Source organism: Odontesthes bonariensis, chromosome 3 (assembly GCF_027942865.1).
Source record: "Odontesthes bonariensis isolate fOdoBon6 chromosome 3, fOdoBon6.hap1, whole genome shotgun sequence".
NCBI lineage: Eukaryota > Metazoa > Chordata > Actinopteri > Atheriniformes > Atherinopsidae > Odontesthes > Odontesthes bonariensis.
The window spans coordinates 37,839,406-37,865,966 of record NC_134508.1 but is presented as its reverse complement, the minus strand read 5'-3'; the positions used below and the strand labels follow the sequence as shown (position 1 = coordinate 37,865,966).

Sequence of the window (26,561 nt, the reverse complement as noted above, 5' to 3'; positions counted from 1 at the left end):
AGTCAGTCTTGAACAAAGCCGACTTTACAAGATCGATCCTGTTATTCTGGACAAACATTATTGTCTAAATATAAATACATGACACATACAGCTTTTGTGCTACATAACTGATTATTAACTTGTTTTTTTTGTTTTTTGTTATCTCCTCTTCACTGTGTAACAGACATCGACACATTGTTTGAGATGCCAGGAAAAAAGGCAAACAGAAAAATTTCACCCACAAAATGATCCATCAATATACTTTCCACTGTTACCATAAAAGGTTTTGCTATGTTTGAATGAGCTTCCTCATTTAAACATAGTTTTAAAATGACTTTAAAACAAACATAGTTTAAAAATAACTTTTAAACTATGTTTATTTAAGTTGTGACCCAGAGGCTTCCTTTAAGAAAGCTGAGGAACTGTGTCAGGACCAATGCAGCCTGACAGAAATAAACGGGAGGTATGTCCCGCACCCTTCACCTCGGCTCCTGTCTGACGACCGAACAGCTCAGGATTGCAACACCGAAGCTCCGCCCCTCCGGATGACGACAGCACGAGAGGAAACAACGAAAGAAAACAGACCCGGAGTCAGTCCTCAGTCCGGCTGAAAGTTCTGGAGATCAGCAGGGCCAGCAGAGACCAGAAGGAAACTAAAAACAGACCGACTTTATTTCAATTCCAACTCGTAGACGGACGGACCGGAGGACTCGCTTCGACCCCGCTTTGTTCACTTTATCTCCGGATTAAAAGAACAAAACAAACAACAACAACAAAAAAACCCACTTCCATTTAAATTTTTACTCAGTAGTTTCAAGTTGTTTGCTGATTTATTGTGTTAGTCTCTTTAATTGGAAGCACAGAAGAGGCTTTAAAAAAAAACTACCAGCTGACTGACGACAGGTTGCGCAACCGGGACAATAAAAAGGAGCAATTACGTCACCACCAGTTCTCCCAGTGTCACAGCCACTGGTCCCAGTCCAGTTCAGCTTAAAAACAAAGGCTCTGTTTTTTTTTTAACCGTCTTTAATTTCAAGGCAACGTCTGCTGCACAGGCAGAGAAGTGATCGACGGTTCCACTGTGACTTTGCTGGGTTTCGTGTTGACCTGCGGTCCGGACCACTTTCATTCTGAAGGTAAGAAACTGACCTGAGAGCAGTCCTCTGGTCCAAGGACAAAAAACGCTTTAAACAATCATGGAATAAATGTAAAAGTAACTTTAGAAACTCTTAATATCACCCACTTCTTCATGTATGAACATGTGGAGCATCCTCACGTTGTACCTGTCGACTAACGTTCATTGTTCTTGACCTGAGAAGATGGAAACGATAATGTAGAGTTCTATACTAATCAGACTAATGCAGGGAAGACCAAAGTTCGAAATGTACCTAAAATATGTTCACTGATGACTGAACATGAAGTTTAACTCAGTAAAACGAGTTCTGTGAGGTTTGAAAGTGACTCAACTCCATCCATAACTTTTTAAATCCAACCCAATGTCCACCTGCTTGCTTTCTCCATAAGATGACAGTTTTTGATCCTTTCTCAAGGAACTGAACGTGTAAAGTTTGTTAACTTGGTAGTCTTTTAGACATTTTTTTTTTCAACCGTCCTGGTTGATCTGATTTGATGAACATCATGTGACATGGCTGGAAGATCTGGGATAAAAGGTCAACAAGGGGACCTTAAATGCTTCACTTAAACAGGGTCAGATGCATAGATGGATTATCTACCCAGAAATTGAGGCTACAAACTGATTTAAATACGTAGGATTACAACAGCTAGTGTGCACGAGAGCTTAAAAACAATGGAAACTCAAATGAAGCAGTTCTGAAACAATTAGACAACCTGACAGACTAAAATCTAAGAGCTATGAATAAAAAAAACAACGACAATAACATTTTGGTCAATTTTAGCAGCAGTAGGTCCTCATCAAGATATCAAAATTAGCTGAGAGTTTTAAAATAAGTGTGAGTTGGTTGACAAAAAGTTTAACAGCATTTTTTTGATGATCAATTTGTCATGTGCCATAAATCTACTGGATCCAGCTACCTGTTCAGAAGGGTATTTTCTTTTTTCTGTTTGCTGCAAGGGTAAAAGCAGGGCGCACATTTCCCCGTGAATCCCAGATCTGTTTGGCCCCAGTGTTAATGTTGACTAGTTGAACAGAGCAGAGGTGAAAGTGAAACTACAGCGAGGCGTTACAACGGATGTCATGTCAGTTTGAAACATTTTGAATTTGTTAAGGTAAAAGCATAACTTCTAACTTTTATTCCAGAAGTAAGAAAACCTGGTCCAGAATCCCACCAACAGTTGAAATGAGTTTATTTTTAACCAGATGCTTTGACCGGTACAGTAATTCTAATAAAAAAAAGACCTATTAACACTTTTCATTCAGTGGATTTGTTTTAATTGCTGAGGCAACTTAATTTCCCACAGGCCCAAGTCTTCTGTGCTCTAATTTTACTGTGTGTGTTTTTAACTAGAAAATATGTAAGAGCACTGAGGAAAATCATGGACACAAACTAATGGTTTTAGTTTCTAATTTTGCTTAATAAGACTTAGTGTTAACTCCACGAATGGAGCTCCTTTTGTCCACAAAGACAGATAAATTAAATGCCCAATGAGGGGTTGCATCACTTTAAGTTTCAGAATCACTCAGCAGTCAGTGGACTGACCTCAGTTTTGTTTATTATAAGCTGCCTATCAGATCTGAGGATTCCTTTTTATAGTTTTATTTTAAGCGGTGGTTTCCCAATCAAGGGTGTCAAAAAGGCCTGATTCACTGTTTGCGTGTGCGTGAGGGGGTGGTTGACGTTGCTGTGGTGACACGGTGACTCAGTGCGTTTCAGCAGGAGTGAAAGCGGCGTTTGCTCACAGTATTTTTCCACAAAGTATCACCAAGGTGACCACAATCATGAAAAACTTTGTCACACACGCCCTGAGATCGTTTGTGTAGTTGTTGACGATATTTAAAGCCTTTTTAAACTAGAAACCGTTGTGCTCTGATGCAATGATCTGAAAACTGAAGAGCCTGTCAGCTTACAGGAAGTTGCATCATGAAGCCTATAGACGCCAACCGAGTAACATGCGAGCAGCAGGGATGCAGAACACAGTGAGATGTGATACTAATACAGCTCTATGCTATATGTGAGAATGTTACTAAAGAAGTGAAAGGTGGAGGCTGAACGGTGGTGTCACCTGCAGAGGGTGCCTGTGTAGGTGTGTGTGTGTCGCCCCTTCTGAAACAACCAGCCTGCTCAGATTGGACAGCTGAGAGGAATCCTAATATTAGCCACTATGCAGGCATAATAATTATGTTTCAATGTGATGTTGACTAGTGAGGGGGAAAAAAAAAGCCTAGACTACATGCGAGTGGCTTTTGTGTGCTCTGTAGGAGACTTTGCATGCACAACAATGAGTACTAATGATATCAAAGGAAAGAGTAGAACCCCCAAAAAAGACAATAAGGTATAACCCGTAACGGTATGTATAAGCATAAACTAACCGGATGTCACATGTCTTCTGTCTTAGATGAGTATGGGTGTGGCTACAACCAGGTCTCAACCAAGTCTAAAAAGGCTGTTGGATGAGCCTCAAGACAATTTACTGAAATGTAAACAAGCTCGTCTGGCACCGCCTCCTCCCTCCACCGGCCTGTCACCTTGCCTTGGGCCCGCAATCTCCGAGAACAAGTCCAGCCAGAGCCGACCCCCATCCAGAGTGGGGCCGTACCTTCTTTTTGAACGCTGTGAGAGGGAAGAGACCTACAGGGCTGTGCACTCGCACACACAGCAGCAGTACACTTGCCAGGTAATTTTGATATTGTTGGCAATAATGCCTGTATTGCTGAAAATGCTGCTGACTTTGGGAAAAGTACTATAAAGAACTGTTTAATGAATTCCTTTTACTGCTAAATGCACATAAACAATACAATCTGGTTGTCAATGGTTACAGGTGCTGCCTCTGCAGGGTTACCAGGAACAGCTGGCAGCTTACAACCGCATTGGGAAACATGACAATATCTGCAGTCTGCTGGATGTTGTGACCCGACAGGACAAAGTGTATGTCTTCATGCTCGCTCACCACGGCGACATGCATGCGTATGTGCGCAGCAGGAAGCGCCTGGACGAGGAGGAGGCGGGCTGTCTGTTCGCCCAGATGCTGAATGCGGTGACACACTGCCATCGTCACGGAGTCATCCTGAGAGACCTGAAGCTCCGCCGGTTCGTCTTTACGGACAAATACAGGTGAGAGTCAATAACAGGTCTCTGATATCACAAATAACATAGTAGTGCCTCATACTACAACAAGTTCCAAGGCAGACAGGTATACAAGTACTACTAATACTGTAAAGCTTCAGAAAGCTTGTCCTTAAAAAAAACTGATACACGTGAGATTCAGATAGGCTCTCGACTACTGCAGTAATACTACCATACTGCAGTAATACTACATACTGTAGTTGGGAAAAGTATCAGTTAACTTTTATCCTGTTACTGGTGCTCTGGCACACTGGCACTGATGCTGTATAAAATGCATCTAGCACTGCCAGTGGCAATCCAAAACATACTGTTAATACATGAAAAACAAATTATATTATGTCCTTTGATACTGAATGATATACTACTAATACTGTGCTGCTGAAATGAATATGGATGTTATAACAGTGCCAAAAGTAGCAGCATCAATATGATCAATGGAAATATCAACAGAACAGATGAACACTACTTCCAACATTACAATTCCCCTGACTTACAGTCCTAACTTTACCATCAGTACAATTACTACTGCTGAAAAACTTCAGTAAAAGTATAGTCTGATTGATGTCTTTTTTTTTTTTCTGTTCTAGGACACATCTTGCCCTTCTCGGCCTCAATGACTGCATTGTCCTGCAAGGTGACCGTGACGATGACTCTCTAACAGACAGACACGGCTGTCCCGCCTACGTCGGTCCTGAGCTGCTAACCAAAGGACGTGGGTCTTACTCAGGTCTTGCTGCAGACATCTGGAGCCTGGGTGTGTCTCTGTACACCATGCTGATTGGACGATACCCCTTTCAGGACACGCAGCCTGCTGCGCTGTTCACCAAAATCCGACGTGGGGTGTTCAGTCTGCCTGACTGGCTGTCACCGCAGGCCAAGTGTCTGATTTGCTGTATGTTGAGGAAGTCGCCCGCTGAGAGACTGAAGGCGTCCGAGCTGCAGATGCACCCTTGGATGACCGATCTCCAGATGCCGCACCACAAGATACACAAAACGCATGACAACCAGTACATAACACTACAGAAGAAACAAGAGGACGATGATCAAGTGGTGCCGACATGGACTGAAAAACACTAACGATTAACATTTGTGCTTCTATACTTGTGTGAGAACCTGCACTGACATATTAAATCCTCATAGACCGCAACTATCAAACATACAGCACATCTCGAACATAAAATGGCCCTTAACACATAAAAAGCTCAGACAAAAGTAGCTAGTCCACCCAGTCAAGAACCGATTGGTCTTCACAAATATAGATATAAAATAGCAAATAAGCACCACAGACAGTATAATCCTGGATTACTTGAACCTCGGGTGCCTTCTCCTCTCAGTAGCTTTGTCTCCATTTATGCTCCGCCTCTTTTGGACTGAGTGGTCTCTGAAGGCGACTCACCTTGAAGCTGTTGCTTTGCTTTCACACGTCATACATTATGCAAAAGATTCACACGACCATGTGTGTTCAGGTGCATCCCGTCAACTAATATAATACAGAAATGTCTAGTTAAACATTCAGAGTGGCACGTCATGGTAACTTTGCTTATTTGACATCAAGCAGTCAGTGGTTACTTGTACTTAAGAAGCAAGGTAACATTTTTCCCCTGTAAACTGATTTCTTAAATTCCAAAATCAAGTCGAAGAAAAAAAATTACTTTGTTTTAAATGTCCCGAAGTATGTTCTATTGTGTGAACATGAGTCAGCCCTCAATATTTTTGCTTTAATGATGCTTATTTAAAGAGTTGACGAAGACCACCTGAACACACCATTTGAATTAAAAATAAATAATGTGGACTGTGAAGGATGCAGAGCCTTTACATTTACAGTGTTTACATTTCTTGTTCCTTGCAGTGATGTTGAAAAAGATGCGTCACTGTTGGGAGTCTTTCAGAAAAAGACAAATAACCAGAGAAATGACTCAGCAGTTAAAACGAAGGCAACTCCAATAAGAAAATACAAGTGTTCCCATCCTCTGATGTGCATACACAAGCAGAAATCAAAACGTTATCTCAAGATCAAAACTTAATTTGGTGATTTCCATTCGGTTTTTTGTGGCTCTCAAAGTTTTCAGAATTTCTGTTAATCATGTTTGCTTGGATATAAACTGAATAAAGACAAATATGGCATTAATAAATAGTTTTCTTGAGTGGCTACATCAGCAGTAATAGGCTTCTCTATTTTGGGACATTTTGTCCCAGAACCTAAATTATGGATTGTATAACCTAAAGACTTGTGGCTCAGCCTTCATCCAGAAATGACAGCTGCTTATTTCTGATCACGAGAAAACTATTTCTGGTACGTTAGTGTAAGTGTATAATTCAATTTCAGGACAAGGGATGAATTATAAGCACCACTTGTTGACTTATAATCATGAGTTAATGATCTTGAGATAACCGGACTAAAATTACTCCTCACACTCAGTCTTGAGTCACTTGACCAATTGAGCACTATCCAACAAACCTGAAGCCAGCCAATAGGATGCCTTCTAGTGTACCGTGTGATTCTGACTTCAGTTAAAGCTGGGGGATAAATAAAAATGGTTTTAATTGGCATTATTGTAAACTTCTGCTGTGTTTTGACCTGTAAGCTCATCACATGCCAACAATGTAATAACAGTATGTCGTATATTTTTGCACTTTTGTATAACTTAAGTATTTTCTTGGGATTAAAATGGTTTAAAATATGGCCTGTACTGAATTTTATCAGCACTGAGCATGGCCAGTTTCTGATTTTACATGTTTTGGTTTTGTAAAATTCAAACACGTAAATTAGTAGGTATTAGAGGCATTTGGTGGAAGGAAAGTAGCCATTCCACCTGTGTCAGTTAGCACAAAGCTAACTGGGTGTAGCTTCTTTTACAGACACAACACACACACACACACATACATACATATATATATACATACATATATATATATATATATATATATATATAAAAATATAAAAAATGTTAATAGCGGCATCAGCACAGAATATTTTCCATTTATTCAGTTTTCTATTAATATACAAAGAACCATTATGAATTGGAGTAATTTTAACAATAAAATCACCATGAAGAGGAAATGCCCCAAGAATTGATACAGATTTTGATTACTCTGGGATATTTACAGTCTCTAGCTGTCGGTGCAGTCACTAACACTCCAAACCTCATCCGTGACTGTTAATGAAGGGGAGGGACAGAGAAAACAGTGGACCCATGAATGCTGACAGCTTCACTTTTTTCACCTTCATGTTTTATTGTTAAATGTCATTAGAAAGCAGAATGATTCCTGTGTCAGTGTCCATCGCTTCAGTCAGACCTCTGACTCAACCTTAAATTGTCATTTCAGCCAATTACAATGAACATTTGACAGAAACAGTCATTGTTCTGTCTTCATTCCGGAAATATCGGATCAGCAGTTTGTAAATTCTCGCTCCCTTTTGCTCAGCCGTCATTGGTGGACTAAGTAACAGTCAATCAGGAGGCAGTGTCGGTGTCCATGTCATCAGTGTCATCGCCCTCAGAGCGGCAGATCTCCTCCAAGGCCAGCTCTGATAGACACAAACAAGGTGGATAAGTTGTAATGTCACTTTATATCTAAACAGTACAATACAGCTGGCAAAGAAAATGTAAGTCAATAATAATAATCTGACCTTTTTGTCATAATTACTGTACAAACAGGTGCTACTTGAGGATTTAAAAAATAAATAAATTTTTTTTTTTTTTTTACATAAATATGACTAAAATCATCACATTTGACATAATATTTGAGTTGAAATGTCCGCAACTAAAAAACATTCCCAGTAACCGTTGATCAGTCCTAAACATCAGATTGGAAGAATTTCATCACATTCTTGTATACACAGGAGCTGCATTTATGGGACGTCGGAGTAGCCTGGGCGAAAGCCGACTGTTGACTCCGTCAAACAGTCTGGGAAAACCCAAGAGGAATCCGTTTCCATGGAGGGTGGGACCTTACTCAGCAACTTAAATTCATTGGAGTTCCCTTAACCAATGTTTAGAAAGGACGTAGGTTATGTGCCGAGGTTCATGCTTACTCTCGCGATGCTCTAGCTCAGGAATCACGCGTCCCACATCCGCTTTCATTATCAAACTTTTCCCAAAGCCAGTTGGAAGGAGAGCTACGACATCCTTGCCACTAACAAAGTTGACGAGGCATTCCTCTTGCTCTTGTTTTATTTGTGTAATGCTCTCCAGAGTTGAGACAACTTCATGGATAGCTTCTAGCGTATCTTCTTCCGTCGCCATGTTTATTTCCGCTGCGGTTGAACTACAATTATATGGACTACAATGGACTCCGCGCGTGAGTTCTGCGTCACCACTCCCAACTGTTTGCTGATTGGCAAAACACTGAGCGAACCGAGGTAGGGGGATTTGGACAGACTATGTGCGGAGCCAAAATCTTTGGGCGGAAGTACGTAGGATGGCGTCGCCAGGCTAACGTCGGAGGGCCTCCACCCATAAAATGCTCACTTCCACACCATTCTTGTATGAAGGTCAAGACTGACTTCATCGTCCCAAAACATGAACTTTTTTTAACCATGCTCTAATAAAAATAGTTTATAATCAGAGTGTGAAAAAAACCAGAGATCAGAGATTAGAAGAAGTAGTGAAGCCATAGCTCCATCTTAATAGCTTGAACGAGTGTGTTCAGTTAATATGTACAGCCCACATTTTAAATTTTGATGGTTAATGACTGTAGTATTTGAACCATTTATGTACATGTTATTCCACTTCTATTCAAGGTCTACTACAATCACCAAATGACCTTTAAAGATCTTTGTATGCATGTACCTTCGCTCTCGCTCAGCTCGGGGATCTTCCTCAGTGTGTCTCGTACAGCAGGGATCACCTGGTCGTACATGTGCAACAGCGGCCGGCAGCTCTCTGAGAAGCTGCCATGATGCAGCAGCAGCCAGTGCAGCAGCAGCAGACACTCCCTGAGCAGAGACGCCTTCGGGCTGCTCCACCACGGCGAGCAGGAGGTGGAGCACTGCTGCGGGGATGGGGACAGACCTGGGGGAATAACACAAACCAAATCTGGGAGTTGAATAGTGATTTTATAGACAGATTGTTGAGGCAAAAACATCTCAGAAACAGACACACTTCAAAGCTGAAATCTGACCTGTTGAATCTGTTGGGTCCTGAGAACCACGAAGATCCAGCCACTGGCGATGGAAAATAATCACTACAGTCTGAACTATCTGTTAAAGAAAAAGAGATACTTGTGTTCTGAGACGCAACATAAAGCCTGGTTTCTCTCTACAAGAGACAGGCAGAGGGGTTTACCTCAGTATAACACTGACAGGTGATCTGCACATTGGCCGTCCAGCTCTCTGTCCTCTGAGTCAGTTTGTTCAACAAACGAACCACCTGAGACGCACAAACAAAGCCGATCAAAACATAATGATCATAAATTCTCAAATAAAAACCAAACAGTGTATAGAAAGGCTCATCCTTACCTGTCCTGCAATTGCTGATGTGATCATTTAAGTCTAACTTACACATTAAACCCATTTTTTATTTCATCAAAACAACAGACACGTCATATTGTACAGTACTGTTCATTCATTTATGGAAGCTGGTTAGTTTAGTCAGGATAATCTTTGTTGACAGATAACCTTATCTTTTTAACTGAGACCCCTTCAATGTGGGTTCATCTGTTGTAGTGTCTTTTCTTAGGTTAGAAAATAGCCTCTATAGAGGAGAAATATCAGGCTTTTATCCAGCCTCCTAGTCTGGCCTTCAAAAGAGGACTGAATCATAAAAAAAACTGCTCATTTTTAAACACATAATCTATATATCTACATGTTTATGTGTTTTACCTGCAGGTCCAGTAAAATCCAGTCTGTGTGGGTTGCTTGGTTATCTGGTCTGGTTTTGATCAACTGGAACAACCTCAGGAAAACACAGGGATCTACAGAAAAACAGGAAAGAATCAGACTCTCAGCAGTTTCAGTAACAAAATTGAGACAAAATAATTGAAACACTGCAACAAACATAAATGGGTAATTATAATAATTATTATGGTAATTATGCAATAGATAAGTGATCAGTTAAAATCCAATCACAGAGAAGTTACTGTATTAACTGTGCTGTGGCAGGGGGCGGAGCCTCACCGTGCTGCGAGCAGAGCTGCGTGGCCAGTATCTGATGGTCGGCCATCGACGTGAGGACAGAAATGCACTCTGAAATTGTCTGTAGCCTGCTGTCTGCTGACACACACATGCACACCACCTGAAACACACACCGCAACCTGAAGGAAAGTGAGAGGCACAATATTCAGATGTGACAACTGTAGCATCATACATACGATAACACAAGTTCATTTGAGCCAGTGATGTCTATACATCCTCCAGACGTTGGATAAAAATGATCAAATAATTCTGTTATTTTTGCAGGAGAAACCAAAGTCATTACTCTGTATTAAAGGGATGGTTCGGAGTAGATTCAACCTGGGGTCATTTGAACCGTGACATCCAGCCAAGTAGCCCACCCGAAGTTTTTCCGATCTTGGCTGAACATCAGCTGAGTTACTGAGTTATCCCAAATAGCTTAGTACAAGTGCTAACGGACCCTGGCAGTATCTCCAAAATTACCACACTAAAATCACATGCCATGACACCAAACTTCTACAGTAGTACAAATATGGTCTGTACTCACAAAACGATGCATTTGGAAGTTTGTACATAGTCCAGGAGTTTTTTTTATTATCAACACAAGCCTGATAGCTTTTCTGCTGCTAAAGCTGCGTCAACGTCACTTCCTTGATCTGGGAGCTTCAATATAAGATGAGGGTTGATCTACTACTGTAGACAACACAGTGGCCCTCATTTATCAAACTTGCGTAAGACGAAAAACATGCGTAGGTCGTGCGTACGTTCTTTTCTGCGCAAAGGTTGGCATTTATCAAATCCATCGTGAGCGCAGGAAAGATGAAATCGCCACGACAGGTCTGAGGCCGTGTACGCACTTTTCCATTTTGACTTGCGGTGACTGCAATAGCATACATAAACAGCAGCGTCACTAGTGCGTGCCTCAGGAGTCGCAACAAATCTCTAGGTTAAAATTACAGACTTATCACTTCAAAGAAGACCCATGTTTTCTTTGACTTCAACATAAATATAAACATAAACGCAAATTAAATAAATAAAAAAATTAAACAAGTACAACTCCGTAATTGGAAGAGTGATGGCTCATTATTCAACCGCGCACCCTCACACCGAACAGGAGAGGCGCTTTAACACTGCGCATACGCGCACGCGTGCCACTGTGGAGAGGTGTATAGGGCTCCTAAAGGGCAGGTGGATCTGTCGGCTGCGGGGGGAACCCTTCTATATACGCCCAAAAAGGTATGCAATATTATTATTGCATGCGGGGTTCTCCATAACATTGCCCAAAAAAAGGGAGTGCCATTTCCAGATGTACATCCAGAGGACCCCGTACCCAGCGATCCCTACCACCTGCCTGCACAGCCAAGAGCGCTCAGGAGGAGAGAGGAACGTATTCAGCGATTCTGACTTTTGGTAAGCATTCTGTTATTCAAGGAAAAAAGAAAGGAGAACAATTTCTTTCAGCATTTATTCTGTGACTTCAGTGTTTCATTTATGTCTTTCAATGTACTGTCGATAGATTGCATGGTGTGTGTTAAAGCCATCAGCCACTTCACGATCTCTGTTTGTCTTTCTAGGACCTCTGTGGTGTGACGCTGCAGACCGGGGGGCAGAGGCAGAGGCTTCGGATGTTGACGGGGCCGCGTATTCGTCGCGCGGGTCAGGTTGCCCGGATGCCACTTCGGATTCATCTGTGAATGAAAAATAGTAGTTTGATTAGGAACCTCATTTGTGTTGAAAATTAAAGCAACTGTTTTATTTAAACGTCTTGGGTGTGCAGTCATTCTTACCATTCTCAAGCTATGGGCGCATCAGTGTCAAGTCCCCCTGGCACGCCCGATGAGGACGTAGCTCCGATCAGGCCAGCCACCCTCTCCTCCAAGGCACTCAAATCCAAACCTGGACCCCCCCCCCCTCCTCCCGTTTGTGACATGCTGCGTCGGAGAGCTGCGACCTTCTTTTTTGTGGCCAATTTCATATCGGACCACTTCTTCCTGATCTTATTGGAGAAAAAAAACAAAAACATCGTTCAATTTTAGATTTCATTTAATCTGGAGTTTATCACATTTTATTGACCATCACAGTAGGGGAAAATACATACCTCGTCCGGTCTGCGATTTACATCGCCAACGCTGTTGACAGCTGCGGCGATCTCCTTCCAAGTGCGCGTTTTTTGGGTGCTCTTTATGCCATCTTTCATACTTCCAAACAGCACCAGGCGGTGTTTCTCCACCTGGGCTGTGAGAGTGTCAAGTTCGGCCTCGTTGTAGTTGCGTTTCTTTGCCGCCTTTCGTCTATCCATGTCGCAAATTCTAGAGGTGCGGCCTCTCAGCCCCCTTTTGTAGAAGGCGTGATTAGGATAATTACGATGGATTTCGGCCGCCGGATTTATCAACAGCCGCTCGGTCTTACGATGGGATTGGTGTGGTACGCATGTTCTGTGAATCTCACTTGAGCCTCTGCGTACGACGAGTTCTCCGCTCATATCTACGATGCTTTCTACGACGGCTTGATAAATGAGGGCCAGTATATGCTATATTCTACATGAATTTTTACGTTGTAGAGTTGTGAATTTATTTTATCAATGGAGAAATTGAGCAGCCTTGCTTTGTTGTCTACAGTAGTAGACAAGCTATTCGGGATAACTCGGTAACTCGGCTGATGTTCGGCCAAGATCGGAAAAACTTCGGGTTGGCTACTTGGCTGGATGTCACCGTTCAAATGACCCTAGGGTGAATCTACTCCGAACCATCACTTTAAGTGGAGTCATGTGGCATTAGCTGAAATTTGATAATATGTCTCATGAACATTACAACCATGACTTCCATGTCCATTTATTCATAAAGTACTTGTGATTGTGCAATCATGAGAGTGAGTTTCTGTGAGATCAGTTCCTGTATTAATTTTTTTTTTAGAATTTTCCGCCTCTCAGAAGTGATGAAACTTCAAACTAAATCTGATTCATTGGGTTCAGAGGGTTAAGCCCCGTGTCGTGGGAATTGTTGTCAAAAAAGATTTGAATAGTTTCCACAAAAACCTCTACAACTAAGCTTCCTGAAGGTCACTCTTAGTAGGTTTTTATATTTCATTATCAGTTCATTTAACTCATCAATACCAGAGGGAAACTAATGGTCCTCTGGCTATTAAAAGAATGCCAAACACATCAGCAGAAGTGAAACCTGGGATGAAAATTAAGGTTTCGAAACTGCCTTTTTCCCCTCCAAATCAGAGGAAAGGTTAGAGCTAGCTCATTGATTGGCTAAGACTGTAGGACAAGGTCCATCCATCCATCCATCCATTCTATACCTGCTTAATTTAACTAAGGGTCACAGGGGCCTGGAGCCTATCCCAGCTGTTATTGGGCGAGAGGCAGGGTACACCCTGGACAGGTCGCCAGTCCATCACAGGGCCACACAGAGACAAACAAGATAAGCAACCAAGAGCACTCACTTCTAGGGTTAATTTAGAGTCACTGATTAAACTCTGTAGGACAAGGTGGCTGAGCTAAATGTATTTGAAAACACAAAGGTTAACAAAAAAAAAAAAAAAAAAAAAAAAAAAAATCAGATTCTTAACAGAATTTCATGAAATATGAATTATTATGAATATGGGACATGGGACATAATGCTGGTTATAATTTGTAGTCACATTCCCTTACTGTGGGTGGATCTAATGCACCTCCTAATAACCACATCTGTGGGTTGGCTCAGCTTCTAACAACATTTATTTAGTATTTCAGGCTCTTCAGGGAGTTCCTTCAAATTTGTAGACTTTTGTACCACCTGGTTGCTCACTCAGCAACTAAATCCAAACACCCAAAACTAATTTCTGCAGTCTGGACAGATGTTATTACACAAAAACAGCTGCAAACATTGTTTATAACAATAAAACCATTAGTAACCAATTATAATAACAATACGTAAGACAGATCTAAGTTACCATATCATGCTATTGTGCACATCTCAGATCAGGCAGCGTCTCACATCAGGTAATATAAACAAATCATTTGAATGCATGAAACAATCAAATCATTTCTGGGTTGTCTATTTTTGGTTGAAGATCAAGTTTTTGTTGGACTTATTGATATCAACTCAAGCAACCTCATCTTCTTTACACCTGACCTGCTTATATCTGCTGAGCTAAGGCCCTCTTTCACAGGTAGTGAAAAAAATGATAAACCCACAGTTAAACAGAGCAGAGAAGAGAAACTAACCTTGGCTACACTGCTACATATATATTCTTCAGAAGCCTAAAACTGTGAAAAAATGCAATACAGACTCATGTGGAGCTGATGTGAAAAGTCAACATCAGTTCATCACTCCAGTTTAAACTGGAGAAATGGCTGTTTATCTGTTGACAGATGTTTTACCCTGTTGCTGCTAATTTGGTACGTTTGTCTCAGAAGTCTAAGATAAAAGGCTTGTTGGTCTGTCTTTTCTCTACATTTATATTATCACGAGTTTGAAAATTAAGCTTTTAATGTCAGAGCTCAACACAATAAATTCTTTGTTTATTTCAAACAAATAATCTAAAATAAGATAAAATACTAAATACAATCTGAGAGGTTAGTATCAGCAGTTTGATGGTGATGTAATAAGGATGCCATTGACAATTTTAGTCTTCATTATCACATTGTCAACAACATTATACAATCTGACGTGTGCGTACCTGTCAGAATGTGTGTGTGGCGTCTTTTCAATTAGGACACAGAGTGTCTTCATCGCGTAGTGGACAAGCTCCTCCCACTGTGAGCTGCTACCAACGAGCCGGATGTCACACAACCGCAGTACTGACTGCAGCAATGCATTCTGGGAGGAGAGACCCAGATGTGCAGCAAGGCGGTCATTCTATAACATGAAGAAGGATTTTAATGAGAAAGGAGACCGGTACACAAATTATGTCATGTTAGGAGAAAACAATGAAATGATCTGCTCAGAGATCATTGCGATATTAAGATTAACATTAATTATGTGTAGATCATCTCTGAGCAGATACTGTAATGATTATCTGCAATATTAAAAAACTATTTGTGAGAGAAAGAAGTTGAGAAGTGTCTCTGTACCTTGTTGTCTGTACTTTGATTCTCCTTTAACAACACAGCCTGCACCACCTGAAGAGCAGATTCAAAATATGATCAAAAACAAATGATCTGTACACTAACATTTGAACAGCTCTGATATTCATTCAGAAAGAATCATCATTGATCTTGGTAAGTAAGAATAAACCCTTGAGTTCTGTTATTTTTGCCATCACCTCGTCACTGTGGGCCAGCAGGAGATAGAGGATCCTAAGAGCAGCCAAACCCGTGTCCTCCATGCTAAAACCAGACAAACCAGCCTCCTCCAGTTTACCCAGCCCAGAAGAGGCAGAAACAGGTCTACCTGCTGGGAGTGAGCTGGTAGCTTTAGAATCTGACCCACTGCTGCCAGCAGAGGAGGAGCGGAGTGAGTCCAGAGCCCGACAGAGCTGGGACAGGTGGAGGTCCAACAGAGGCAGGAGAAGGACAGCTCCAGGACATGACCTGCACACACAGAGCGTTTTTTAGGGCTCAGATGGTGGTCTCTATTGTTATGGAACACCATACCAATGCCCACATCATACATAGTGCCCAAACCTTTCAGGAATAAATCATTAATAAATTACAGCATATCTATCAGAAGTTTAAAACAGGTTTTAATCAATGTTCTGGAGTATGCTGATTTCTTCATTTGATGATATATGAAGCATAAAAATTTAGCTAATGTAGATGTAAACTTGCATTTTTTAACAATCAAAATAGAAAAATAAAACCTGTATTAAAGTGTGGCATCTTGGGCCCAGCCTTAGCCTACTTTGAATGACACAGCTCAATGTGCTCTTACTTTGAAGGTGTTCATTTTCTATGACAACTGTATTTAAAATCTGGTGGTGTTACAGGCTACAACAAGCAGACAAATAATTAGAGAAGATTCATGTGGTAATTATCTGTAACATTTTGGTACTTTCAATGCTGTTGTTGTAATTTTTGACCACAAGAGGACACTGCAGTCCACAGAACTGCTGAGTTGTGTCTGTGCTTGCTGCTCTGGATTCTTCAGTCGGCAGTTTTTAAAGAAAGTTCAGCAGAGTGGTTGTAGAGGTCAGAGTCGGTCGGTCTACCTTTTTTTTCCGCTGCTGGCTGCAGGTGCTGACTGGCTCTGACTCAGCATGTTGAGTCCACTCACAGCCAGACTTTGGACCAGACTCGAAGCTGCTCCAGTTCCATCAAAACTGGCAGCAGCAAGTTGATCAGAGTGGAGCTGAAAGCCTGCCGACAGCTGCCTGAACATATCAAAATAAATACAGTAATGCTGTAAATACTACAGCTTTGTAATGCACAAGTTACACTCATTGCTACTGTCCATGCTGTCATGGTTACAATGCAACACGTTCACCTGAAGTCAGTCAAACTCATGGACAGCAGGTGAGACAGACCGAGGCTGCTTGGAGACAGAGGCTGCTGCAACAACAACCCAAGCAGGACAACACCTGGAGGACAACACAGAGTAACACAATTCATTTCATCATATAAACATATCCCATGCCTAACTGTGGCCAAATTTAAAAATGGGTTTGCACCTTTATGCTCTTCCTGAGTTGTGGTGTTTACAGATAGTAGATATATTATCAACTGAAGCTGAAGGCTGGAGCTTTTTCTGTGACCCACACATCTAATTTTTCCTCTCTCCACGATAGAAGAATCAGGGACACGATGAAAAAAGAGTCGCTTTGGATTTTAAAGATGTTTCAGGGAGTGTTTCTTTACGCCAAGTGTGCTCTGTAAGTTGTGTAATCCAATAAATCATAAAAACTAGAGGTCACAAAAATGAAGACTAACCTCTAGTCAAAGACAGCCAGAACAATATCTGAAGGTGGACAAACACAACAAGTAAATCTGCCTTTTCCCAACCCTGCTGAGTGACTGACCTCTGTGCTGCAGATGAGCAGGTCGAACAGACAGGAAGGGGTCTGGACGAGACAATTCATGTCTGCTGCTGGACGCGCCTCTGTCTGCTACAACACACACATGGTTACATATAAATACATGGAGTTTTAACAGTGAGAAGTGTTTGGTAGCCCTTAGTAAAAACTGTTTCAACACCTAAACTATTATCATGGTGTCACCATTTATCACATGACCCACCATCTCTCCGCGTCTTTGCAGGTGTTTTCACTGGTGTTGTTCTGGATGATATCGGAACGCCAAAGGCCTCCTTGGTGATGAAAGCATTTCCAGTTGGAGAGGAGGAGGAGCCACTGCTGTTCCCATGATGCATTTGGGCAAGAGTGCTGAGTACTTTAGGACTAAAAGGAGAGAAAGCAAGAGGCCAATCTTATAAGAGGTGAACTGATAACATTTAGCTGAATGAAGCTCACTTGATGGTGATTTTAAATTTAAAAGTATAAAAAGACTGCAGTCATGACAGACACTTTACTTGTACGAGTTAGCTCAAAACAAAGGCAGATATAAAGGGAGGAACTGCTCCAACAAAACTTTTGAAAGGGGTAACTAATCATTTTTAGCTGTTGAGAACCACAAACATGAATATTTACACTTAACATTGCTAGGAAGCTGAAAAGAAAAAGGTAATAAAAATTACCATTAAGGGGTCTTGATGTTGTTTTGCAGCTCTGACAAACTTTGTATATTTGTAAATGACATGCTATGCTTTAAGACTATCATTCATCATGTTAGGTTTGTGAGGTGCAATGATGCATGGAATAGAATATATCTAATAATCTATATACCAAAAAAGTGTCTTACCACGCACTGACTGGTCATTGGTGTAAATTCATTGAGTCCCAACTGCAAACCACGTCTGACTCAGTGAATGTTATATACTTATTATACACTTCTTTTTCCAGTGTTTTTCCTCATGGGGATCTTCCACACCGGGGACAATGCCTACTCGGTCTGTGGGGTCATTGCTGTGGGGATCGCCCTGGTTCGGGGTGGCTGGGGGATCCTGCACTGTAGCCCTGGCTGTGGTGTGGATGCCTGCCCTGATCTGGGCGGTTCCCCGTGGTGGCAGCCTCTGTGGTCATTGGTGGGCTGGCTCCCGGTGTGGACAGATCCCCAAGATACTGTTTCCTCACTTTGGCATCAAGCCAGATTTTAATGTTGATTGTTGTTGATATTGATGTTTCTCATGTTGGGGGATGGTATGTGTGCAGTGTGGTTGCCGGTGTGATGTTGTGTGTGAGTTTATGCATGAATTGATTTGATTATTGATTTTATTATGTAAAGCACTTTGTGCTGCTTTTTAGTATGAAAAGTGCTTTATAAATAAAGTTTGAGTTGTGTTTGAGTTTGAGTATTAGAATGCAACCATGTTCATTTGGCCACATACCCCATACTACCCCACAGTGAAAAACACTTCCATGGCTTATTTAAGAACAAACTGATAAAGAAAGCTGGCTCTCTGCTGGGGATCCTGGAGCTGACTGTGCAAAGAAGAATATTGATGAACACAATGGACACGATACTGCCCACCCTCTACACAGCATAATGGAATGTGTTCAGTCAGAGGCTTCTTCAGCTCTGCTGCGACACAGAATAGTACAGGAAGTCATCCCTGCCAGCAGCAATAACCACATGTGATGACTGCTTAAGATGATTCATGAAAATAAATAATTAATTACTGCATGAACATAATTTCCGTTTGACATTAATAAAGTATCTTTTAAATTTAATTTAAAACATTTTCCTTTCATTAATAGCCTAAATGTATTATGACTCTAATAAATCACAGAATTCTCCGTTTGATCTGTTACAAGCTTGGAGAGTTTACCTATTTGCTGGAGACCTAATTTAGTGTCGTGTCCAGAGTAAAGCATTCAGATAAGGAGTAGTCTCAATTTGGCTGTCCTCTCCTGTTTTGTGCACTTGGGTTACAGCAAACCCCGCTCCCTCTGTTGCTAGGCAACATATTCAAAACCAACATGAAATTAACTGACTTCCCAGTAGAGCTGCACAACATATTGAAAATTTACAGTTGACCCAACATCGACATGTGCAATATCAGCATTGTAAAAGATTACTTGGACTGCAGTAAATGGCAGCCTTTAGAGCTTTTCTAACGGCAGACATTTTGAGCTGAAATCGTAGCACAAACTCAGGTAAATTAATGAGGGCATCACTGCACTTAAGAATGCAGTGCTTACATTTAACAAAAGATCTGTTTTGTGCACGCTGTACAACTAACCAGCATGCACAGATGCAGAAGTTGAATCCCGCCCTCGTTAATGCATCTGAGCTGAACACAAGACTGAAGCATTTATCAATAAATCGCAAGTAAAACTATCACTGCAATATTACACAATATTGTATAGAAACAGTTTCTCAATTTCCAACTTTTGCATTTCATCTCATTCACCAAGAAAGCTAAAACAGTAAACAGTCGGTATTTTTTAACAACGATCCAGCCAGATTTAGCTTAAGTGTTTTTAGTGCATTTTAATTAACCATGGTCTTCATTTAAGTTCTGTCAAGACATAAATAACAGAACATAGAAATAAAATGTAACTGCAAATACAAAATACCTGACATTTCCTTTGGGTAATTAAGTGGAAAAACATCCACAACCTGTGGCTGTCTTACTGAACTTGATTTTACCAATTCACTGAGTTCAAGGTGAGGTCTAGTTCAAATTCCATGTTTGAGCCGATAAGCAACAGAAAAGTGACCATTAATCCTGCTGTTATCAATGCTGAGGATGCCAGACCTGTTTCTTGGCAGTGGGGAAGCTGTCTTGCTTTTGTCTGAACTGTGAAGTTTGGTCTTGATCTCATGGATTTCTGCTTCTTTAAACTGCAGCTCAGACTGCAGAGACTGAACCTGTGTACAGGAAACATGTCAGAGTTATTCCAAAGGATTACTTGCCTTTTGTGCATGTGTGTGAGTGTGTTATCTCCATCTTCACCTTTCTGTTGAGCTCCTTCTCCCTGTCACTCTGCTCATTCTGCCTCTGAGTCTCCAGCAGGATCAGGTTCTGTCTCTGGGCTTCCTTCTCGTGCTGAGCTGCTTTCAGGGAGTCCCTGAGGACCCGGATCTCCCCACTCTTCAACAAAATCACCTCCTCCACCTCCTTCAGCTAATAACAAACACACAGCACACTGTGAAGTCCTCTAAATCTTTACTACTGGAAGACTCAGCCTCTTTGGGATGCCCTTTTTAGATGCCACCATGTTACTGTTTCCAGTTAACCTAATTATGTGTCAGACTATTCATTTATTTTTATTGGTTTGTTTTTTGCATTACCCAACTTTTAAAAAGTTTACAAAATTAGAAAATATTTCAACTATGCCATGCTGAATATGAACATTCTGCTAAAATTAGGGGTTGATCTGATCGAATATCAAGATGATCAGGAAGACCAGGGAATGTGGGACTATACACATTAATGAAACACAAATGAACTTGAGGTTCATTAAATTCAAATTTCATAAGGTTATTGTTTATGGATGTGCAACCTCTACTTCTTATGCCGTTGGACTCTTTGTTTAATAAAGTAAGTCTCACCTTTCTCTTCAGCTCTGCTTGCTGGGCCTCCAGGAGTCTGTATGAGTCCTCTCTGTCAGACCCAAACTGCTGTTGCATGTTACCTGGACACAAAATCAACAATACTTTGCCAACTCCCCTCTGCTTGTTTACGCATGCAGCAGCTCTTTATGTGCATTTTCACAAACTTTCCCTACTATCACTATATTATGTGATTTAGAAACTGACCAGGTATACACTTTGTTGTTTTCTGCAACCTTCTCTTTCAGATCCGGTTTTAAAAATAACAGATTTATGACTCCTTAATCTTCATATAATTTTGTTCCAGCAGAGATATTCATCACAAATTTTGGAAAACTGACTTTTTTAGACAGCTACGGTGTCTGTACAATGTTAAAATGGGATTAAAGTGAAGAAAAAAAAATTCATAACAGACTAAATAAAGATTTCTGTCTATGATTTATCCATGAAAAGTCATTGGACTTGCTAGTATTTGCAAATTAATTCTCCTAAAGGACAAAACACTGTTGTCCTTGCCTTCAAAGTTTTAAAAATATCAAGTCCCAACTGGCTTTTTAATCACACACAAAGGACATCCTGTGTGCCAGAAAAAGAGTTGGAATTCTGTACTTTACTTAAAGTGATAAATAAAAAAACAACAGGGACAGAAGAGATGGAATTCATAGTTTGGTGGAAATCTGAAAAGGGTAATTAAACATGTGTATGTTTCCACAGTGACTAGTAAATTACTGTCTTCTACTCTACCAGACACATAGTTTGGGTAGAAACAATGGGCCTCATGCAAGAACATTTTCGTATTTTTATTCTAGAATTTCTCTTACTTTTTTCATAAGAAGGTCTCGTGCGAACACGCCACGTCAGATTCAACAAACGCTCTTAACTTCGGAAAAAGTGTGTAAACGACCTGTGTAAATGATGAATCCCACCCGTGCGTATTCAAGTGCACGTGCACGAGAATAGTACATTTGCATACTCCACGCCCAAAATAATACCATATTAGGAGCTGTGCTTCCTTGCTCCTGTGCCAGGAAGTGTTGAGTGCTGAGTCATGAGAATGACTCAGCACTCAACTTACGGCCTCTGAGACTGAAGTTCTGCTTTCAGAGATCCAGAAAGGAAAATCTGTCATTTTTAGCTGTGTCAGCAGTGGAATTACAGGATCTGCAAACGCGAAGAAATGGGAAGCAATTACGAGTGCTGTTAATTCCATGTCACCTGTAGTTCATAATGTCACCGAAATAAAGAAGAAATGGTTTGATATGAAAATGGCTTAAAAAAAAAAAAAAGAAACATCTCGCCCTGGGCTGGCGCTCGATGACTGCAACTAAAGCCGTGCAATGAGTTGTTGCCTCATCATGATGGCTCTATGATGGGGTGGTCCATGAGGGGGGTCTTCTGGCACCACACCTTCTGGTCTGCCTGGGTTGGTTCAGGTTGTAGGAGACCCTCGTTCATGGCAATATTGTGCAAATCTGGCATGCCTTCTCTGGGCTATAGAGCAGTTTGCCCCCCCGCTGTATGGAGACACACCCACCTGGCCTTCAGCTCAGTGCGCTCCACAACAGCACGGGTGCTTTGATGCGTATATGTGTGCATTGCTCCGATTATGTTTGGCAGTCCAGCCACGGCATGAAAGTCCCTCTTTGTTTGTTAATTTGTTGGACACCGGTGTTTGAGAATTTGATGTACCATGGGTGATAACCTGATGAGAGCTTTGATGACCAAGGGGAGCGCACGACTCACAGAGGACTGGGACACACCCAATCTGTCTCCAATCTTCCTCTGAAAGGTTCCAGTGGCCAAAAACCCAAGGGTGGTGAGGACCTGGACATGTGGTGGAATTGGGTTGATCGGCGTGTTTCTCTCTGGAGTCGTGGCTCCAGCAAGCTGCATATTTGCAGCAGCACAGTCCTTGGCAGTCTTAATCACGATGTCAGCCATTCGTCTGTCTCCACATGGATATCTACGCGTCTCTTCCAAGAGCCTTTAGCGTCAAGGCATCCAAAAGTAGCAAGTCAGCCGCTGGTTACACTTCCCATTGACCTTGTTATGGTTAAATTTACCTTCAATCAGTGCATAATTTAAGTCAAACAGAATAATGTCAGCATCGTTATGGGTAGTGATGCTCCGATCGATCGGCAGCCGATCATGATCGGCCGATAATGCCTAAAAATAGCCTGATCGGCGATCGGAAAAATATGCCGATCAAAAAACCGATCACGTGACGTAAATTACTCGCGACCACTTTCTAATGTGGTACGTGTGTACAGAACCGAACAGGCAAAACCTCTACAGTGCATCTCGACAACATGACCTCTCCTGTCTGGAATTTCTTCAAAGTGTGTCAGAAAGATGTGAAACTTACTGCGGTCACGCCATCTGCGCTTCGGAGAGGCACGGTTGCGCTAGCTAAACTTGAAAATCGAGTGCCCGTTTACATCGCGTCGTACGGTAAAGCGTGTGAGCGGATTTATGGTGCATTCAAGTGCACCCCGTAAAAACTCAGAAATCTATATCGAAGTTGATTTTTCATTTGTTCGAATACATACACCTGTCATTACTTGGTTGTTTTTTTTACTACATTCTTTTTAATGATTAAAACAAAATGATAGAACAAAATTATTGAAGCACATTCAGAATCAAACTCATTTCTGCATAGTCAGATTTGAAAACTTCATTTAGAACCAAATCAAAATGTTCTCTGCCGACTCCACCAGATTATTGTTCTACATGTCCCCAGCTACCTCTGTGGTGATTTTCAAGTCATTTCACTGCATCATTGTTTAATAATCTGATGTTGAAATCATACCCAATGGATGATGTATATGGGCAGATTAAAATATTAATAGAAAATAAAAAAAAACAATTGTTTTCTGCAAACTCCACCAGATTCTTGTTCTACATGTCCCTAGCTACCTCTGGCGGTTTCATTTCTATAAATGGTGCACTCTCTGCTAGATGAAAGGCATGGAAATGTCCGATTCCTTCCGTGATCGGCAATCGGGCAGATCATGATTTTGGTGATCGGTCCAAAAAATGCTGATCGGAGCATCACTAGTTATGGGGTATAATGTATATATTTATTTACGTTTGCTTCAAAGTAATTAAATATACAATCCATTAGTCAAGCAAACTTGATTGGAATATCAGCGGACTATTTTACGAAACTCCTACGACAGGTCTGGATCACTCGTAAATTCTGTTCGTACCTGAAAGAAAACGTAAAATACGAAAAGATTGGTGAATGCGCAAATTCTCTTAAATCACTCATACGCACGACTTAAGAACAAATCTGCACGTGCGAACGGTTGTTGCATGAGGCCCGATGTTCTCTGTGTTTAATTTGAATAGAAATCTAGTAAACTCTATGGAAGCCTACAAAGATTAAATTAACCTGTAAAAATGATTACTTGGTACATTGACAGTGGGAATTAAGCAGACAAAATGCAGCATTGAAGCAGGTAAATAAATAATTTTGCCCTGAACTCACCAAGAGGCTCCCTGCTTGGTTTTCCAGCATTTTCTCTGTTGAACCCAAATGTTTTCTCTCTGCTTTGATCAGCTGTAGCTCTGCTCGGAGGTATACTCTGCCCGGCGGACGATGACCAGCTAGACCCAGGGGCTGCTTCGTTCGGTTTAGTACCTGGTTTAGACCTTATCCCTGCCCCTCCTGCTGCTGAGGTGATGGCCTGTGTGGCGATGATGTCTATTTCATCCAAGTCATCCTGGGTGAATTCTTCATCATCCTCAAAAGGGTCATCATAGCCCACCGCTGTCACGACATCCTGGTTCAGGCCTCTGAGGCGCTTCATAGGAGGGCGGTTCATACTGTGAGGGAGCAAGAGCAGAGGCACAGGCAGTTTAACCAACTGGAAAATTGATTAAGACCTAATGCCTGCTGGTCTACAATGTTTCTAACTATATAATTCTACCCATATTGATCAAGTGTTATATACTAAAAGCTCAGAAATAACTGTCTGGAAATTCTCATAGTAAAGCAACCATGGCTACACTTTTAGGGTGAGATGTGTATATGTGCATGTTCCCCATAAGTCTATTAGCCATTTCAAATAAAAGGAAACTGCATGAATGCAGCCTGTGCTGATGGATTACAAGAATAACTTGAATTTTCAAATATTATGACATAAATTATTTGTACATATCACTTGCTATGGGAGCTAAAGCAGAGGTTTCTTAAAAACTTGGTTTCTGCATTACATCAGGAACAGCACAAGATAAAAAATTATTTTGGACTTATCTGTTGCTTTATTAATAAAATGAGGTCCATTTTAACAAATGCTCTCTATATATGTGCCCCTCCAACAGAATGAACAGAGATAGAAGCTCTGATCTGTTGGAACTTATTGACTAAAGGGAACAACTGGACAAATACATAACTTTCCATTTAACACCAAAATTTAAATCGTTCTGATGTCCAAGCTGTGGGAATGACTTGCTTGGTGAAAAATTCATTAATAGCTCTTTAAGTGCTATACATGAATGTTGCCATGTGAATTGTCCCAAATATTTCAGTTACAAAGGTCTCTTTAGTCAATCACAAACGACTATTTGTACCAGCATGAATGCAATAAAATGTGCATTTTTAAAATACTCAAAATCTGTCATAAGATGATAAGATTCATCACATTGTCCATATCACATTATATTATCAAATATATTATTGGTTGAAAAGATATGTCATTATATTGGTTGCAAAACATTATTATCATCACAATATCCGAAGGTTATTAAATCAACCTGAAGTAGAATTGACAAATAATTTATTAGGGAAATGTACATTCAAATGCATATTTGATTCCCATAAAATAAAACACTCTTTTGACTTATTAAAACCAAAAACAGCAACTTAAATCAAAGCACCTCAGACTCACTTTCTGATCAGAAAGACTAATGAGTGACATTTAAGGTATTGAAGGTCAGGTTATGTCATTTTTAAGCCAAAAGGAGGTTAACAGCTAATAAGACCAACCATGTAGAGGTTAGTGTGAATTACCAATAGTCACACTAACGTCCCTGGGTTAATAACACCAGCGAAGCAGGTACTAAACCGTATTAAGTTAAAAAATCCTCCATTCCTCTGGGTTTCTAGTAATACCTTGTCTCTTGGAGTTGCTGCCTCTGTTGTAGCTCCTGATTGCTAACGCTAACTAGCCGTGATTCCAGTAGGAAGTTAGCAAACTAAGCTAAAAAAGCTCACTCCGTTACAACAGTAAGTAAATGTCTCGTAACATTTCATTTAAAAGATGTTACGAGACAACTGACAACTGGGCTCCTTAAAACTATGCCTCTTAAGTAAAGCAAACCGATAAACATGTTGTTAAAACAATTAACCAGCAAACGAAGTTATAGTTGTCACAAAAAAAGCATTGTGCAGCCCGCCCCGGTACCTTTGATAATATGACCAATCATAGCACAGTTTAGTCTAACCGGCCAATCATAGATGGCTATTCGGTGGACTTGGATTCTCTACAGGTCCCAGTTACAGACAAACTGTGCTAAACGCGAAGAAAGGTTTGTTTTTTAAGCAGTAGCTAAGCATCTTAAGTAGAATTCTTTGTCAAGTTTATTTGACGAGATTGACATAAAAACCGTGACTGCAGTTTACCTTTGCCAATCTGAAAATAGAATAGAAGAAATAGAAATAAGG

The 26,561-nt window shown here is 40.9% G+C and overlaps 2 protein-coding genes across 3 annotated transcripts; one reads left to right on the top strand and one right to left on the bottom strand.

The window, feature by feature from the left end:
• Positions 1–520: 520 nt before the first annotated feature.
• trib3 (tribbles pseudokinase 3) lies at positions 521–6,930 on the top strand. The gene is made up of 4 exons (XM_075461732.1): positions 521–1,115; positions 3,514–3,792; positions 3,937–4,229; positions 4,829–6,930. The coding sequence occupies exons 2-4, from the start codon at positions 3,514–3,516 to the stop codon at positions 5,316–5,318; spliced, it is 1,062 nt and encodes a 353-aa protein (XP_075317847.1). The 5' UTR covers positions 521–1,115; the 3' UTR covers positions 5,319–6,930.
• A 279-nt stretch (positions 6,931–7,209) lies between these two features.
• Positions 7,210–26,291, bottom strand: atrip (ATR interacting protein). Of its 2 annotated transcripts, none has more exons than XM_075461729.1 (18): positions 26,010–26,291; positions 24,384–24,721; positions 20,894–20,976; positions 20,295–20,465; positions 20,097–20,209; positions 17,516–17,676; positions 17,299–17,385; positions 16,767–16,860; positions 16,492–16,653; positions 15,607–15,874; positions 15,416–15,463; positions 15,022–15,200; positions 10,360–10,496; positions 10,066–10,157; positions 9,530–9,613; positions 9,366–9,444; positions 9,035–9,256; positions 7,210–7,770 (listed from the first exon to the last, which is right to left on the bottom strand). In XM_075461729.1, the coding sequence occupies exons 2-18, from the start codon at positions 24,718–24,720 to the stop codon at positions 7,697–7,699; spliced, it is 2,391 nt and encodes a 796-aa protein (XP_075317844.1). In that variant the 5' UTR covers position 24,721; positions 26,010–26,291; the 3' UTR covers positions 7,210–7,696. The 2 variants fall into 2 exon arrangements, with proteins under 2 accessions (XP_075317844.1, XP_075317845.1); XM_075461730.1 differs by having other exon boundaries at positions 17,299–17,382.
• Positions 26,292–26,561: the final 270 nt, after the last annotated feature.

Coding starts and splice junctions, on each gene's coding strand:
- atrip (XM_075461729.1), bottom strand. CDS start 24,720: ATGAACCGCCCTCCTATGAAGCGCCTCAGAGGCCTGAACCAGGATGTC. Junction 20,466..20,893: donor AAGCAGAGCTGAAGAGAAAG/GTGAGACTTACT, acceptor GTTTGTTATTAG/CTGAAGGAGGTGGAGGAGGT. Junction 17,386..17,515: donor TGCAAAGACGCGGAGAGATG/GTGGGTCATGTG, acceptor TGTGTGTTGTAG/CAGACAGAGGCGCGTCCAGC.
- trib3 (XM_075461732.1), top strand. CDS start 3,514: ATGAGTATGGGTGTGGCTACAACCAGGTCTCAACCAAGTCTAAAAAGG. Junction 3,793..3,936: donor AGCAGCAGTACACTTGCCAG/GTAATTTTGATA, acceptor CAATGGTTACAG/GTGCTGCCTCTGCAGGGTTA. Junction 4,230..4,828: donor GTCTTTACGGACAAATACAG/GTGAGAGTCAAT, acceptor TTTCTGTTCTAG/GACACATCTTGCCCTTCTCG.